At 47.0% G+C, this 15,951-nt stretch overlaps 1 protein-coding gene and 1 pseudogene across 4 annotated transcripts in view; one reads left to right on the top strand and one right to left on the bottom strand.

Annotated features, from left to right (window-relative positions):
- The first annotated feature begins 2,846 nt into the window (after positions 1-2,846).
- Positions 2,847-4,134, top strand: LOC308643346 (RNA-binding motif protein, X chromosome-like; annotated as a pseudogene). The gene has a single exon. The product of its transcript is annotated as an RNA-binding motif protein, X chromosome-like (transcript).
- A 4,993-nt stretch (positions 4,135-9,127) lies between these two features.
- Positions 9,128-15,951, bottom strand: part of PRICKLE2 (prickle planar cell polarity protein 2) — a 334,763-nt gene continuing 327,939 nt past the window's right edge. For all 3 annotated transcript variants that reach the window (XM_081284129.1, XM_081284131.1, XM_081284130.1), the window contains one exon: positions 9,128-12,296. In XM_081284129.1, the coding sequence (XP_081140255.1) occupies positions 11,419-12,296 (878 nt within the window). In that variant the 3' untranslated portion in view covers positions 9,128-11,418. The remainder of the gene's footprint in view (positions 12,297-15,951) is intronic.

A 15,951-nucleotide genomic window follows, 5' to 3' on the forward strand; every position in this document is an offset into this window, starting at 1 on the left:
GGATGTGAGGTGACCCCCAAAACCTAACGTGTGAGACGGTGCAGGAAGGTCCAGAGGAGACATGACTGGGCTGTAAGAGCCTTAACCCAACCAGTGAATGGACCCCTGATGGGATTAACTGGGTGGTGGCTGGAGGCAGGTGGGTGTGGCTGGAGGAGGGGGCATTGGGGGCGTGGCTTTGGGGTCTCTATTTGTCTCTGGAGAGTGGAGTCTCTCTCTGCTTCCTGATCACCATGTGAGCTGCTTCCCTCCACCACACTCTTCCTCCATGGTGTCCTGCCTCCCCTTGAGCCCCAAAGAATGGAGCCTGCTGTCTGTGGACAGAGACCTCTGAAACCCTGAGCCCCCAGATAAACTTTTCCTCCTCTACAGTTGTGCTGGTCAGGTCTTTTAGTCACAGCAGCAAAAAAAGCTGACTAAATCAGATCACATGTATATTAAGGACACAAAGCTGTCCATCAACCCTGAAGATGTTTGATTCCAGAGTCAGCCAGCCTTGCAGGGGGAACAAGCATCTTCTGGTATTTCACTAAGCAAGTTATTAAATCGTCTCATCCAGTGCTGGGTGGGATGGTGTCATTTAGGAGCTTACCCACACCTGACTTCAGCCTGTGATTGCTTTTGATTATTTCTCTGCTTTATCTTCTGCTAAATTCTTCTTCTTGTGTGGACATCTGTCTCAGACAAAATCAACTGCGTTCAGCAATTACGCTGAGATGAATTTCCAAAAGCGTTGATGTTTCTTATTCCAGAGCAAACGTACTGATGTGTATTTTATGCATCAGGTAGTGAGGATTTGAGCTGCAGACCCTCCTTCCCGGACCTCTGTAGCACCATCTGGATACAGGGCTCACAGAAGATGCATGGTTTCCCCTGGTAACAGGCTCAGGGCAGGTTTTACTAAAAGATGGTCCCAGATTGCTGGATGCATATGAAAACTACAGTTTCCCAAGTCTTGTTCAGTTCCGCTGTCTAGGAATGGGGCCACAGACATGGAATTTTAAATAAACTGCCCAGATAATTTTGATGTGTGAAAGCCTTTGACTATGAACAAGAAGTATCAATACCAAAACCCAAACATAATTGTAGACTATATTTCACAGTAAGCTCTTCTTCTTCTTCTCTTCCCCCCTTCCCACCCGTACCAGGGAGTGAACTCAGGGGAACTTGACCACTGAGCCACCTCCCCAGCTTATTTTGTATTTTATTTAGAGACAGGGTCTCACTGAGTTGCTTAGCACTTCACCTTTGCTGAAGCTGGCTTTGAACTTGTGATCCTCCTGCCTCAGCCTCCCGAGCCACTGGGTTTACAGGTGTGCACCTCCACGCCCGACTCACCTTCCTTAAGACAGTAGTGACATGTATCTCTTAGGAAAATTAGTTCAATCCCTTCTTGAAGAATGTCACTCTTGGGGAAAAGGCAACATATTCTACATCCTCCAAAGCTGGGTTATAAACCTCTGGTTTAGATCCCTCTGTCCAGATCCATGGGCCTTGTTACCAGACAGCTCTGAAGCTCATGGGACTGGAACTGAGTTTTTTGTTTGGTGTTTTATTTTTCCCAGAGACTTGAAACAAAACAAAAGTGAAGCTAGAACATCTTTACCTTACACTACCTAGGTCAGCGTGCCACGGAGGACCTTGATGACAGATTCTGGGACTCTATCTCGCGTTCACTGGCCAGAATCTCTGTGGGCAGGCCCACATTCTGCAGGCATTTCCTACACATTGTGAAGATCCGGCCCTTCCTTGGAGGTTTCTAAGTCCTACTTAATCAAGACCAGAAGAAGAAATAACGAGCAATCTTAGGTATTTAGTTTCCGCCGTCCTTTCTCATTGGGTGGAACCATCCTCATGTCAACAGCAGCAATAACTACAGTGCTGTGAGCTCTCACAGTGACAGCCACAGCACTAAGAGCCTGATACGCAGGACTCCAGGAAACCCACATGACCCCGATGAAGACTCCTCAGTGAAGGCCAGATGGGATGGAGTAAAAACCGAGTCAGCAGAGTGCGGTGGTGCACACCTGTCATCCCAGAAACTTGGGAGGCTGAGGCAGGGGGATCGCAAGTTCAATGCCAGCCTCAAGGAGACCCTGTCTCTAAATAAAATATATTTATAAAGGGCTGGAAATGTGGCTCAGTGATCAAGCACTCCTGGGTTCAATCCCTGGTACCCAAACAAGCAAACAATCCCTCCCCCTGTACAAAAGCACAGCAAGTATTTTGGGATCATCTGGTGGTTTCAATTCTTACTAATAACTCACAATTTACTGTCTGGCCTGGAGAGGGGGATCCTGGGGGGATCCTTTTTGAGAATCTTCAGTGAGCAGTGATGCTAAAAGGCAAACCAAAATCCATTGGTTCTTACCTGGGATGGTTTTGCTCTCAGGGGATGTCGGCTAGTGGGTGGAGACTTTTTTTTAATTGGATTAAAATAGCCGGGCACATTGGTGCTTGCTTGTAATCCCAACGGCTCCGGAGGCTGAGGCAGGAGGATCCCAAGTTCACCAACTTGGCGAGACCCTGTCTCAAAATAAAATATAAAAAGGGCTGGGGATGTGGCTCTGTGGTTAAGCATACCTGGGGTTCAATCCCTGTATAAAAAAAAAATGAAAGAAAAAAAGAATAGAGAAAGAAAAAAAAGAAAAATTGAGTAAAAACAAACATCATGTAACAATTTACCATCTTTACCATTTGATCATACAGTTCAGTAATAAGTTAATTCGACATCACTCTGCAACTGTTCTCCAAAACTTTTTGTTTTGCAAAAAACGGAAACTCGCTCATTGAACAACAGCCCCAGCAGCTTCTCTGTTCTGGTCCGGATCCAGCAGCTGCCATTCATGCTGAGCTGCTTGGAAGGCCCTCTCGGTGAGCTTGAGACTGTCACCTCCCCTCCGACACACCAGGGGGGAGAAACGGTGGGCGTAGGTGGCCCAGGGAAGCTCTTCATTGGTGGGCTTAATATAGAAACAAATGAGAAAGCCCTTGAAGGAGTATGTGGCAAGTGTGGACGAAGAGTGGAACCGCTCTTGATGAAAGACCATGAAACCAATAAATCCAGAGGATTTGCTTTTGTCACCTTTGAAAGTCCAGCAGGTGTAGAGAGGGTGCAGCCAGAGACAGGAATGGAAAGTCCTTTGATGTAAGAGCCATCAAGGTGGAACAAGCCACCAAGTCATCATTTGAAAGGGGTAGACGTGGTTCACCTCGGCCTCCAGGAAGCAGAGGCCCTCCCAGGGGTCTCAGAGGAGGAAGAAGAGGAAGCAGAGGACCTAGGGGACCCCTTCCCAGGGAGGGCACAGGGACGATGCAAGTCCTTCCAGGGGACCTCTTCCAGTAAAAAGAGGGCCACCACCAAGAAGTGGGGTCCTTCTCCTGGAAGGTCAGCCCCTTCAGGATCAGCTCACGGCTGCAGGGGAAGAGGAGGAAGGGCTGCTGTATCACATGGGAGAGAGAGGAATGGGGGCCCACCTCCAAGGGACCCCTGCCCTGACCTAGAGTTTATTTGTCCCTGAGAGATGATGGATATCTCACTAAAGACAGCTGATCAGGCAGAGGTGACTTCAGTTCTCGTGACACAGGAGATTATGCATCACCTCCAAAAGACTCTACCCACCCTGAGGATGGTCACCCCCGTTCACGTGATGACCGTCCATCATGAGGCTGCAGTGATAGAGGTGGATGTGGCTGGGATGGTATTATTCAGATCATCCAAGTGGAGGTTCCTCCAGAGAGTCATACAAGAGTCATGGGAACTCACCTACGACCCCCACTACACGAGGCCCCGCCATCTTACAGTGGAAGCACTCGCTATGGTGACTGCAGCAGGTAAGTGACAGATATGGTGGCAGCCTGAGTGATCTCTACTCAGGTGGTCGTGATCGGGTTGGCAGACAAGAAGAGGGCTGCCCCCTTCTATGGGACGGGGTGGCCCCTCCACATGATTTCTACAGAAGTTCAAGTCATGAGCACTTGAAGTCCCCTGGTGGTGGCCCTGGAGGAGCCAATCCGATCGACGGGGAGGCAGAGCAGATCCTAGAAACAAACCAAACTTGGGACCAAAATTCCCCATTCAAAGAAACAAACAAAAAGTGGAAACCATTCTGTCATATAACTACCCACAGATGACCAAAAGGAAAAAAAAAATGGTGTGACCTTTTGTACATTTCCTATTAAGTTCCCCTTCATAATTTTTTAAGTTCTTGGGGAGGAACCAAAGTCAAACATGTTTCATTTCATGTGATCTTGAGTTGGTTTCGACAATCAAATGTCAAATGTCCAAGACTGGTTGTACTTGTGTTGTAATTTTCCAAATGAGTGTCCCTAAAGGCCACTTCCTATCCAGTTCTTCCCAGTAAATGAGGCAAGCAATTCTAAGATCCCCCAAAGACATCCAGCCACTAGATGTCCACTGCTCTCCGCTGAGAGATGGATCCTTCCACCTACGCAAAGAAGCCAGCTCTGAGGGTGGCTCGGGACTGCAGGGTGTCTCCTAGTTGAAATCTCAGTGTTCCCAGTGTGCAAAACCCGGCTCAGATATCTGTGTAAGGAAAGTGGATCCATCCAATCCTCCCACCCCCCCAAAAAAACCCCAAACCCAATGGATAATGCTGGCCATATTTTGCCTTTCTGACTTTTCCTTGGGAATCTACAGGAACTTCCCTTTCTCCTCCCCTGATAAGACCATTGAAGTGTGTGTTAAACCACAGAATCCAAAATAAAATGTTTGGCCCAAACCAAAACCAACCAACCAACCAACCAACCAACCAACCCAAACTGAAAACTCTTGCTCAATAAACAATAATTCTTCAGTGTTCTCTCCCCTCAGCCCTGATGATGGCTACCCTTTGACTTATTGCCTCTATGACCGTAGCTCTAGATATCTCATTTAAGTGGAGTCATGCGGTATGTGTCTTTTGTGACTGGTTGTCCCACTAAGCTATCATGTCCTCAAGGTACATCCACATTGCAGCATGTGCCACAATTCCCTTCCTTCTCAAGGTTGGATAATATTCCACTGTGTGTATTCATCCCGCCATGGTTACCCTTCATCCAGTGGTATACATCTATCTGAGTTGCGTCTACCTTTTTGCTATTATAAATAACACTTCTATGGATACAAATGCACAAATATCTCTGAAACTGCTTTCAATTCTTTTGGGTGTATATCCAGAAGCAAAATTGCTGGGTCACACGGTTGTTCTATCTTTAATTGGGGGGGTGGGGGAACTGCGTACTGTTTCCCACAGTGGTGCGCCATCTTACATTCTTACCAACAGTGCACACGTGTTCCATTTGCTCTATATCCTCACCAACATCTGTTTATTTATTTATTTATTTTTTTGGTACTGGAGATTAAACCCAGGGGTACTCAACCACTGAGCCACATCTCCAGCCCTATTTTGTATTTTATTTAGGGACAGGGTCTCACTGAGTTGCTTAGGGCTTCGCTTTTGCTGAGGCTGGCTTTGAACTTGCGATCCTCCTGCCTCAGCCTCCCGAGCTACTAGGATTACAGGAGTATGCTACTCCACCCAGCTAACATTTGTTATTTTCTTTTTCATTAATAGTAGCCGTCTTCATGGGTGTGATGTGTGGAGGAATTTTTACTTGGCATAACTAGAGTGGAGGTGCTCCTGGCATGTAGTGGGCAGAGGCTGATGATGTTAGCACTCTTCAATCTATGACACACAGGACAAGCCTCTGCAACCAAGAATGAAGTTCCCCAAATGCAGATGGTGCCAAGACTGAGAAACTCAGATTTAAGCCAGGTGCAGTGGTTCTCGCCTATAATCCCAGTAGCCTGGGAGGCTGACACAGGGGGATTGAGTTCAAAGCCAGCCTCAGCAAAAGCAAGGCCCTAAGCAACTCAGTGAGGCCCTGTCTCTAAATAAAATACAAAATAGGGCTGGGGATGGGGCTCAGTGGTTGAACACCCTGAGTTCAATCCCTGGTACCCGCCCCCCCCCAAAAAAAAACCCTCAAATTTAAACAATCAGGTCCATTTTTCATAGTAAGTCTCCTGCTAACACATGTGGCCTTTCTCTTTTTATTGAGATGCTCAAAAGCCAAGACCACTTGAAAAATCTGCCAAGTGAGGAAGGATCGAGAAAGAGGGCAACACTTCTTTTATTCAAATTTTATTGGAAGTTTACAAATGTATTACAGACATCAGTAAAACATCATATCCATGGTACAGGGCACGGATCTCGAGCAAAGTGTTCAGAACAGTCTCTGGCAGAGCCCACACCCAAGGCCCGTAGTGGGCCTTCTTGACAAACAGCGTGACGCTCGACACATAACAGACTCTGGCCTGCCTCACCTCCTCAGGCCCTTTGAGGTTTTGTTTACGCATGGGAAATTAAAGCAGGAGATGGGCAGAGCCATCCTGTGCAGGAAGAGATGAGTGTAGGCAAGGAAATCCTGACCAAGTCCTGATTTACTAGAGAAAATGGAGGACTCATGGCCTCGTGGTTTTGTTTGTTACTGGGGATTGAACCCAGGGGCACTTAACCACTGAACCCCATCCCCAGCCCTTTTTTTATATTTTATTTAGATACATGGCCTCACTGAGTTGCTGAGGTTGGCTTTGAATTTGCGATCCTCCTGCCTCAGCCTCCCAACTTCAGAATGTTAAGTCAGGGTCCGTGAGAGAATCAGAATATTTAATGGAAAAATATGGAAATCAGGTTAGATAGGCTTGAGCACAGACTTTCTTGTAAGTCACGGAGTCTCTCTGAAAATTTTAGAAAAGCTTGATCAGCAACCTGTTGAACAGGAGTGGCCAAAGGTCTAGTCAGGTAAAGGGATGTCTCAGAAAACTCTCAGGATAGAGCAAGACAATTATTTTTCTCCCCTACCCAAGGGATTCATCATATCTAAATCACAGAAATGTCTCCTAACACGATGTGACTTTCCCCTCCTGCTTTTTATTCTCTTAAAGAAAGCCAGTTTGGTCAGCAGGAAGTGAGCTTGTAAAACGATCTGTCTCCCAACGGTGTGTCTCGATTTATGAGGGTTGTCAACGGGCTACTCGGTTGGAAGAAGGGGAAAAGAATCCCATCCTTTGGGGATTTTAACTTTGATGAGGACTTCCAGGTGGACACCTGGTCACTCTGGTGGCTGCTGAGGCCCCAGAGGATCCCACCCACTGGACATGAGGCCAAGGATCTTTCTACTTCCACTTCTCTTGTGCTTAAAGAAATGCACCTCAAATGGCGCTACCTGCAAATGCCATCAAAATCAGCAGGGGGGACTTAGGACACATGTCTGCAGGCTCCATCCTGAAGCCTTCCTGAAGGTGCCGGACAGTGGCTAGCAGCAACTGTTCTTGCATGAAATATCCAGATAACTGGCTCCACCTTCTACTTTCCTGGGCCATAGAAGGATCGAGCCCTTAGCATCTGGTTTCTGTTAGAAATACAGAGAGAGAGCACTTATCCTTGGAATTTGAATATTTGTTCTCTTTCTTGTCAGAAGGTGGGATCAGAAAAAAGAATAAGAAGGACTCTTACTGGACCCCTGTAACATGAGCAGAGGGCTCTAATTGACAAGAGACATGGGCCTGCAAAAGGAGGCCAGAGAGACCTGTCTTTGTTTGGCCTAAGAGGCCGGCTTCCTTTAGCCTCCACAATCTGGCGGACAGAGGAAACGCAATCTCCGGATTAGTTCTGACTGCTGCTTCTTCAATGTCGGGTGTCCCATGGCAAGAGAGCCCAGGGCAGAAAGACAGATACGAATCTGAGGTTGGTTTTGAACTTGTGATCCTCCTGCCTCAGCCTCCCAACTTCAGTTCATAAATATCTGTTATCAAAGGACATCAGTTTTAATCAGCGGGTCCTCTGGCTGGTTGCTGAGGCTGTATCCACATTTCCTGGGAAAGCATAGAGTAACTCATTGCTTACATCTGCTCAGGTTGCAAGGCAGGCAAAGCAGGTGTCGTGTGTGTGTGTGTGTGTGTGTGTGTGTGTGTGTGTGTGTGTATCACGGACTCAATGGCCAGCAGAACCCAAGAAGCAGACAGCAGGTACGAGAAGAGAATCACAATCTTGCTACTGTATAGAAGATGGAAGGGCTCCCTCCTAGGCTCACCCTGGGAAAACCCATCTGCTTCTTCCCTTAGCTGGCTGGATTAGGAAGGAAGGGTTAGAGAACAAAAGGGCAAGGTGGAGAGATGGCGCCAATAACCAACCCCAGGAATCCTCCCTTGGATGTGTGCAAAATCAGGAAGCGTGGTCTGATTTCCCTAACGTCCTTCACCTTCATGCTTGGAAGAGATCCCAGAACCCTATGACAGAAGGAAGACTCCCGAATGCTATGCTCGAAGCCACCAGGTTGGCAAGAAGCCTTTTCACAGTTACACAGGTCAGGTGTGCCCTGGCAGGACCATGAAGGAACTGCAACTCAGTGACGTTGTTCACTTCTTGGACCTGGAAAAAGAGCCAGTTCTGTGGCTACTGGATTTAGCAGCAGTAGGAAAGGGCTTGACCTCCAAGGTTGCAGTGACCAACTGACAAGCCCAGTATTAGGAGAGGTAGTGGGGGGCGGGGGAAGAAAGCAACCAAGGCATCAGGGAGGAGAGCAAGCTGGGAAAAGCTTCCTCTTCTGAAAACCAGTCTAGAGAAGATAAATGACCTTCTAAGAGGTGAGCACAGGCCCCACCCACCAGAGGAATGTGACCAGTAAGAGCTGATGGTTATGATGGCAGACTCAGAGGAGAACCCCGAATTCTTGCTCAGGGAAAGAATTCACAGGAGTTTGGGGAGTGAGATTCTGGGATGTTACATGTAAGTTATCACTTATGGGTGGAAGTCCCAATGTGATGTCACCATCATGGTGAGGAACTGTTTCCTCCACTGACATTCCCTGATGGTGTCTGGCTGTGTTTAGCGTGGGGAGTAATCTGGAGTGGTGGAATTTATGGAGGTGATCTTGCTAGTAGACTTTGACCTTGAAGCCTGATTCTCATAACACATTAAGCTCTGGCCGGTTCGATCCCTGGATGATCTCGTGGACAGCTACACCTCTAGGTGCCTTTGGGTACTGATTAGACGTCAGTTTCTCGGCCACCTTCTTCTTTGTGCGGATGGTGGTTAAAGCCTTTTTTGGGAAAAGTAAGAGCTACCGCTTTTACTGGGAGATTTCTTTCATGGGAATTGGGGCCACAGAGCACAGATATATTTTTGAACATTTGCTAAGTTAAGCGATCTGCTTTTCCTCTCTTATTTTTATTTTTCCCCCCAACAAATACATTTTTATTCTGATCAATCAAGGAACTCCAAACTCCAAATGGGACTCACCCAATTTCTACCAGAAACCTACCACTTTAAGTAGTGTGGTATTGTACATTATTTCTTAATCAGTTTGCCAAGCAGTTTACAAACTTACTATACAAACGTTAATAGAGTTAATTCTCCAGAGGCTCGGATAATTAATGAAGCATTTAGATATGAAGATAGCATGCGTAAAAACAGCCACAACCAACATTTGCATTGCTCTTTTTTAAAAAAATCAGTGACAATGACAAATGTCTTATAAATACCTGAAAAGCAAATTATTTTTTAATCCATCCTGAATGGAGTGCCATGACCACGCCCTTTACAGCCTTCCTTCCCCCCCACCCCAGACCCACGTGGGATGGTGTCAGAGAAGCCACGGTAGTTCACATTCTCTCCATTAAAAATACTAGAAAATGTTAACTACGACAGCAAAGATACCACCACGCTCACGTCACCATGGCAGATGGCCACGGAGACACACACACCAGGTACTAAGTGGACAGTACGTCTCAGTAAAGGTGGGTCCTCCGATGGGTCACTTTGATGGCCACAATCCACTGAGTGGAGAAGAATGGACGAAAGAGCAAAAGTGCTTCATTTTTAACTGAAGCAAGGCAGGAAGTTTTATTTTACTATATAAACAGCACAACCGTGAAATGTCTTCTTTAAGCAAACTTACTTCTGAGCCCACTTTCTGTCTGACCCACAGCCCTCCAAGTTCAAAATGGGAATCTCTCTTTCAACAAAGTCTGTTTTTTTTTTTTTTTTTCCCCAAGTCATGACCCTGAAATCTCAGCAGCTGGACCTTCCTGGGGGAACTCAGGTTACTACGCTTGTGGAACCAGCTTCTCTCTGCAAGCATAAGGGGACTGTTCCTCCATTTCCTCTGCGGAAGTCCTTCTTTCATATACTTACTTCTTCTTCCCCTCCTATCTTAACCTTGACCTTCCTGTCCTCAAACAGCTTTGTTCCTTCCTCCAGCATAACATCCAACACACCCTGGATCCCAGAGCCCCTCAGAACCATCCCATCCCTCGAATCTAAACACTTAAGTTTAAGTTCATTTGCTCTGAGGACAACCGGTTGTCAGGCGACGGCAGCAGCTCTGTCTGCCTTGGGAAAGGAAAGCAGATACAACGATCCAGGAAACAGGAGCACCAGAAAAATAATGCCACATTCAGAACAATGTCATGCTGACAGCACACAACGGCACCACCACTCACGGTCACTTTAATTTTTCCCGAGGGATAGATCAATATTAAGCAACTTCAATGTTCCCGGGTAAGGGATGGCATTTCTCACGCAACTTGACTGACACTGGTTGATTAAATCGGCAAAAGTTACATTTGCAATTAAGAAAAAAAAATTACTATCACTTTGTAGAGAACAAATCCTACCAAGGTTGGGAGCGGGCTTAAGGATGGCTCCTTAAGATGAAATGGAGCATAAAATACTTTGGGTAAATTTTTTTTTTCAGCCACAAAAAGCCAGATTGAATACACTCCTTTGAAAAAAGGTCTCACTGACATATAACAAATTTGTATAGGAAAAAAAAAAGGGGGTGGTGGTCCTGGGCCACCTTTTAATACTACTCAAAGACAAGGCCAGATGAGCATGCAAAGACCCCACGGAGTCCTACGATATAGAAATTCCTTTGATATTACAAAATACAAAAATATTTTATCAGAACTCTCATTTACAATGCATTTACAATGGACATGTAAATAACTTAGTCTTGGGTCTTGGCTAATAAACAAATTACTTACTGAAAAAGAAAAAAAAAAAGGGGGGGGGGAGGGAGTCCTAAAAGTAAGAGTACCAGAGAGGAAATAATCGAGCAGGAAAGGGTTTGTCACCTCGTAAGCAGCCACTCAACACATGACTGATGGGAAAGGGCCTCCACTGACTCTATTGTGTTTCCAACGTGAAAGGTGCACATGATATTCAACATGCTAAGAACTGTGACTACCTATTGAGTCCATCTGTAACCTTGCCTCCAGCTGAGAACGCTCCCTTTTTCTCCCCCCACGAACCACCCCCACCCCCAAAGCGCTTTAAAATCAAAAACAGTGCAAGTTTCTGAATGTACATTCTTGGTTCCCATCGCCCCCCGTTCTCTCCGACCCCCATCCTATTACGAAATGATACAGTTTTTGCTCTTCTGTCTTTTCCTGCTATGCAGCTGTCCTCTGCCCCCCAACGTGGAGGAGGATTTGGGGACGCCGTAGGAGCTGTATTTGTGCAGCAGCTCGTCACTGGTGACATACCGCAGGCGGGCTGGCTGGGGGATGGGTTCTCCTAGGAAGTAGCCCTCGTTGTCAGACTCAGAGGATGAGGAGCAGGTGGAACACCAGTCGTACTCGGTGAAGTAGGGTCCCCAGCGTTCCCCGAACGCATTCTGCAAAGCCAGGTCCGAGACAGTCCTTGGGCACTGGCCGTACAGGTCCCTCCGGGGCCCCTGCCCCAGGCTCTCCTGGAAGCTCCGCTGGCGCACGAACTGGTCGTAGTCCTCGCGGGCTCTCAGGGAGGGCCTTTCTTTCAATCGCGACATGGCCTCGCGGTCGCTGGCCAGGTGGAGGGCGTTGTCCGAGCGGGAGCGGCGGGATCGCCGGGAGCGGTGGGGACGGAAGCGGCGGTGGTCGTCGCGAGGGGTAGTCCTCCTGCGGGTGCGTTCGCTCAGGGGCTGCGCCCGCACCGCGTCCTGGCCCGGCAGCTTGCTGCCCGCGAGACCGCCGTCGAAGTCGAAGCTCTGGTGCATCCTCCCGTGGGACTGCAGGTCTCGGTACCCGATGGGGTTGCCGAGCTGGTGGAGGCTGCCCTCCATCTCCTGGTACTGCTGGGCGGACAGCAGGCTGCGCACCGACTCTGCGCTGCGGAACTGCATGGACGAGTTGAGCGTGCCCATGTTGCTCAGCTTCTCCGACACGTTCATGCCCGAGTCCTTGCTGAGGTCGGGCATGGAAAACCGAGACAGGTGCTCCTGGCGTTTGGCGCCACCTTCGGCAGAGAGGCCTGGCGGGGACAGAGCAGAGGACCGCGGGGTTAGTACAAGTGGGCGGCAATGGGGGCCGGCTGGCACTGTCACTGCCAGGGCACAGAGGACGCAGGGGGGAATCGCGGGGGGGGGGGGGGGATCGTGGGCCCTGGGCGCCTAGAGAGGATGCGCGCTTAAAACGCAAGACTAGTTGCTAATTACGTTGCTAATTCCTCCCCATCAGTTATTAAGAGCCCATTGTATATTGAACTCAGGGGGCACTTAACCACTGAGCTGCATCCCCAACACCGCCACCCCATTTTTTTTTTTTTTTTTGGTATTTTATTAAGAGATAGGGTCTCTCTAATTTGCTGAGGTTGGCTTTGAACTCATGATCCTCCTGCCTCAGCCTCCCTCCCCAGCAGCTGGGATGACAGGCATGAGCCACCGGGCCTGGCCCACTGTGTATCTTATGTGTGATGTTTCCTGTTTCCAATTTCACTCTATAAAGCACTTCAGTGAACTCCTCTAGTGATGGTTCCATAAGATATTTTGGATAAAGAAACTAAGCTATGGAAACCTGGCCAGACCCAAGTTGTTCGGGGACAATGCCCATCCTGGAATCCAGTTCTATGTTACAGACCAGTTCACTTCTTTCTTAATGCGCCTGCTGTCCCTAAGTGGCAGGTAACCTCTGTCTCAAATGCACTGGAGTGTAGATAAAGAGATGTTTCCTCTCTTAGCCTGGTCAGTAAATTACTACTCCAGGGTGATAATGGGTCCCCAGGAGTCAGAAGATGTGAGTGGGACCCTGGGACATCCTTCTATCTCTGGGGGGAGGCACTTTGCAGTGACAATAATCACTAAGAGCAGGTACTCCAAACAGTGGGCCTCTATATCCCAAGTGCTGTCACATGAGCTTCTGGCAGTCCTGAGATGAAGACCGGGGAATCACACCCAGAAGGACATGGCCCAGATGAACGTAACTCCCTCTCAAACTGCACAGACATAAGTTGTGTGTGTGCATTTGAACATAAAAGAACAAAGAGAAGAAGTTATTTCAAGAAGAGTATATTCTATCAAATGTTGTATTTTCTATCTTTTTAAAAATCTATTATTCACTGGGATATTGAACAAGAAGTTAACAGGTTAATAGGTGAAGTTACTTAAAGAGTATAACATGGGCAGTGCTTGTTCTTTTTGCAACTTTTCGATGAATGTGAGGTTATTTCTTTAAAATTATAGTGTATTCATTGACCCAGCTATCCCACTTCTCAGCATATACCCAAAGGACTTTAAACCAGCCTACTGCAGTGTCGCACCCACATCACTGTTGACAGCAGCTCAATTCACAATAGCTAAGCTATGGAACCAACCTAGGTGCCCTTCAACAGAAGAATGGATAAAGAAAATGTGGTATATATATACACAATATGGAATATTACTCAGCATTACAGAAGTATGAATTTATGGCATCTGCTGGTAAATGGATGGAACTGGAGACTATCATGCTAAGTGAAATAAGTCAGTCCCAAAAAACCGAAGGCCCAATATTCTCTCTGATGTGTGGATGCTGACTCACAATAAGGGGGTGGGGGAGGGAAGAACAGAAGTTCATTGGATTAGACAAAGGGAATGAGGGGAAGGGAGGAGGTTGGGAACAGGAAAGACAGTGGAATGAAGGGGACAGAGCTTTCCCATGCTCATATATGAATACAAGACCAGCGAGACTCCACATCATGTCCAACTACAAGAATGGGAAGCTATCTATACTCCACGTATGCATAGTATGTCAACATACAGTTTACTGTCGTGTGTATCTAAAAGGAATAAATAAAAATAAATAAATTAAAAATTAATAGTGTAGCCATATGATGTAATTGTTTTAAATCTAAATAAAATTGGGAATTATCTGGAGAGACCTTGATATGATGGACTCCCACAGAACAATGAGAAAGGGCGATTGCACCCAGCAACATGGATGCATTTCACAGAAAATGCAGAGGTCACAGGAAGAGTGCATGCTGTGCTTCTCATCTATTAGAAGCTTAAAAACAAGTGAAAGCTGTCCATGGGGAAAGAGGGAGAGGAGACACCAGGGAAGCTTCTAGAACACTGGAATTGTTCTGGAGCTAGACCTGGAGGAAACAGAAGGATGGAAGTGTAAGACTACACTACAGTAAGGTATAGTCTTGTTTGTCTGCTTCATTTTATGAAAGTTACACATCAACAAAATAGTATAAAAATAAAGCCATGCTTGTGAGAGTCAATTTTTCAATTTTGGATTTGCACTTGGAGAAACCTCAATGGTCCCTCTGATATCCTTGGATACCAAAGTTCCTTCTATAAAAGGAAATAGCATTTGCATTTGACCTGTTATGGTTTGACTGTGAGGTGTCCCCCAAAAGCTCACATGTGAGACATGCAGGAAGGTCCAGAGGAGACATGACTGGGTTGTGAGAGCCTTAACCCAACCAGTGAATGAACCCTGATGGGATTAACTGGGTGGTGGCTGGAGGCAGGTGGGTGTGGCTGGAGGAGGGGGCATTGGGGGCGTGGCTTTGGGGTCTCTATAAATAGTCCCTGGAGAGTGGAGTCTCTCTCTGCTTCCTGATCACCATGTGAGCTGCTTCCCTCCACCACACTCTTCCTCCATGATGTCCTGCCTCCCCTCCAGCCCTGAGGAATGGAGCCTGCTGTCTATGGACTGAGATCTAGGAAATAGTGAGTCCTGAAATAAACTTTTCCTCCCCTTCAATTGTTCTGTTTGGGTCTTTTTGTCACAGCAGTGAAAAAGCTGACTAAACCATAACCGGTGCTTGTCTTCCCCCTACATTATTTATAATTGTAAATGCCCTATAAGTAATTGTCTTGTTGTGTTATGTAGAAAATAATGGCAAGAAAAAAGGGCATGCATTTTCCATACAGATACAAACAGTGTAGGCCTGGCGACATTTTAAATCCAGGGCTGGTTGAACCTGGAAATATGGAACCTACACAGAGGGCTGACTGTATTCTACCAAAATGGTATATTTTCTAGTAATTTCTATATTTTTGGTTTTTTGGTACCAGGATTCTTGAACCCATGGGTGCTTAACCACTGAGCCACATGTGCAGCCCTTTCTTACATTTTGTTTAGAGACAGGGTCTCACTGAGTTCGGAGGCTGGCTGTGAACTCTCGATCTTCCTGACTGAGCCTCTCTAACCCCTAGGATTACAGGTGTGCACCATGGCACCAGTGATTTCTTTTTTTTTTTTAATTCATTATTCACTGGGTAATTGTCAGGGCAAGACGAGTTAGGTCCTCCAGTCCTGCTTTCTTGCTGCTTATTTCTGATCTATAAATCCTAAGAGCTGATTTGCAAACCACCTAATCACTTCCAAAGGCTCCCTGATCTGGAGGTGGAGAGGAGGGAGGTGTCATGCTAAGATGATGAACAGTCCGAGCTGATGAACTCTAGTAAGGAAGGAAGAAAGCCAGGCAGGGTGGTGCACACCTGTAATCCCAGCAGCTCGGGAGGCCAAGGCAGGAGGATCACCAAGTTCAAGGGCAGCCTCAGCAACTCATGGAGGCCCTAAGCAAGTCACCAAGCCCTGTCTCTAAATAAAACATCAAAGGGCTGGGGATGTGGCTCAGTGGTTAAGCACCCCTGGGTGCAATCCCTGGTACCAAAAAAAAAAAAAAAAAAAAA

This window comes from Spermophilus citellus (genome assembly GCF_964194105.1).
Source record: "Spermophilus citellus genome assembly, chromosome: 3".
Taxonomy (NCBI): Eukaryota; Metazoa; Chordata; class Mammalia; order Rodentia; family Sciuridae; genus Spermophilus; species Spermophilus citellus.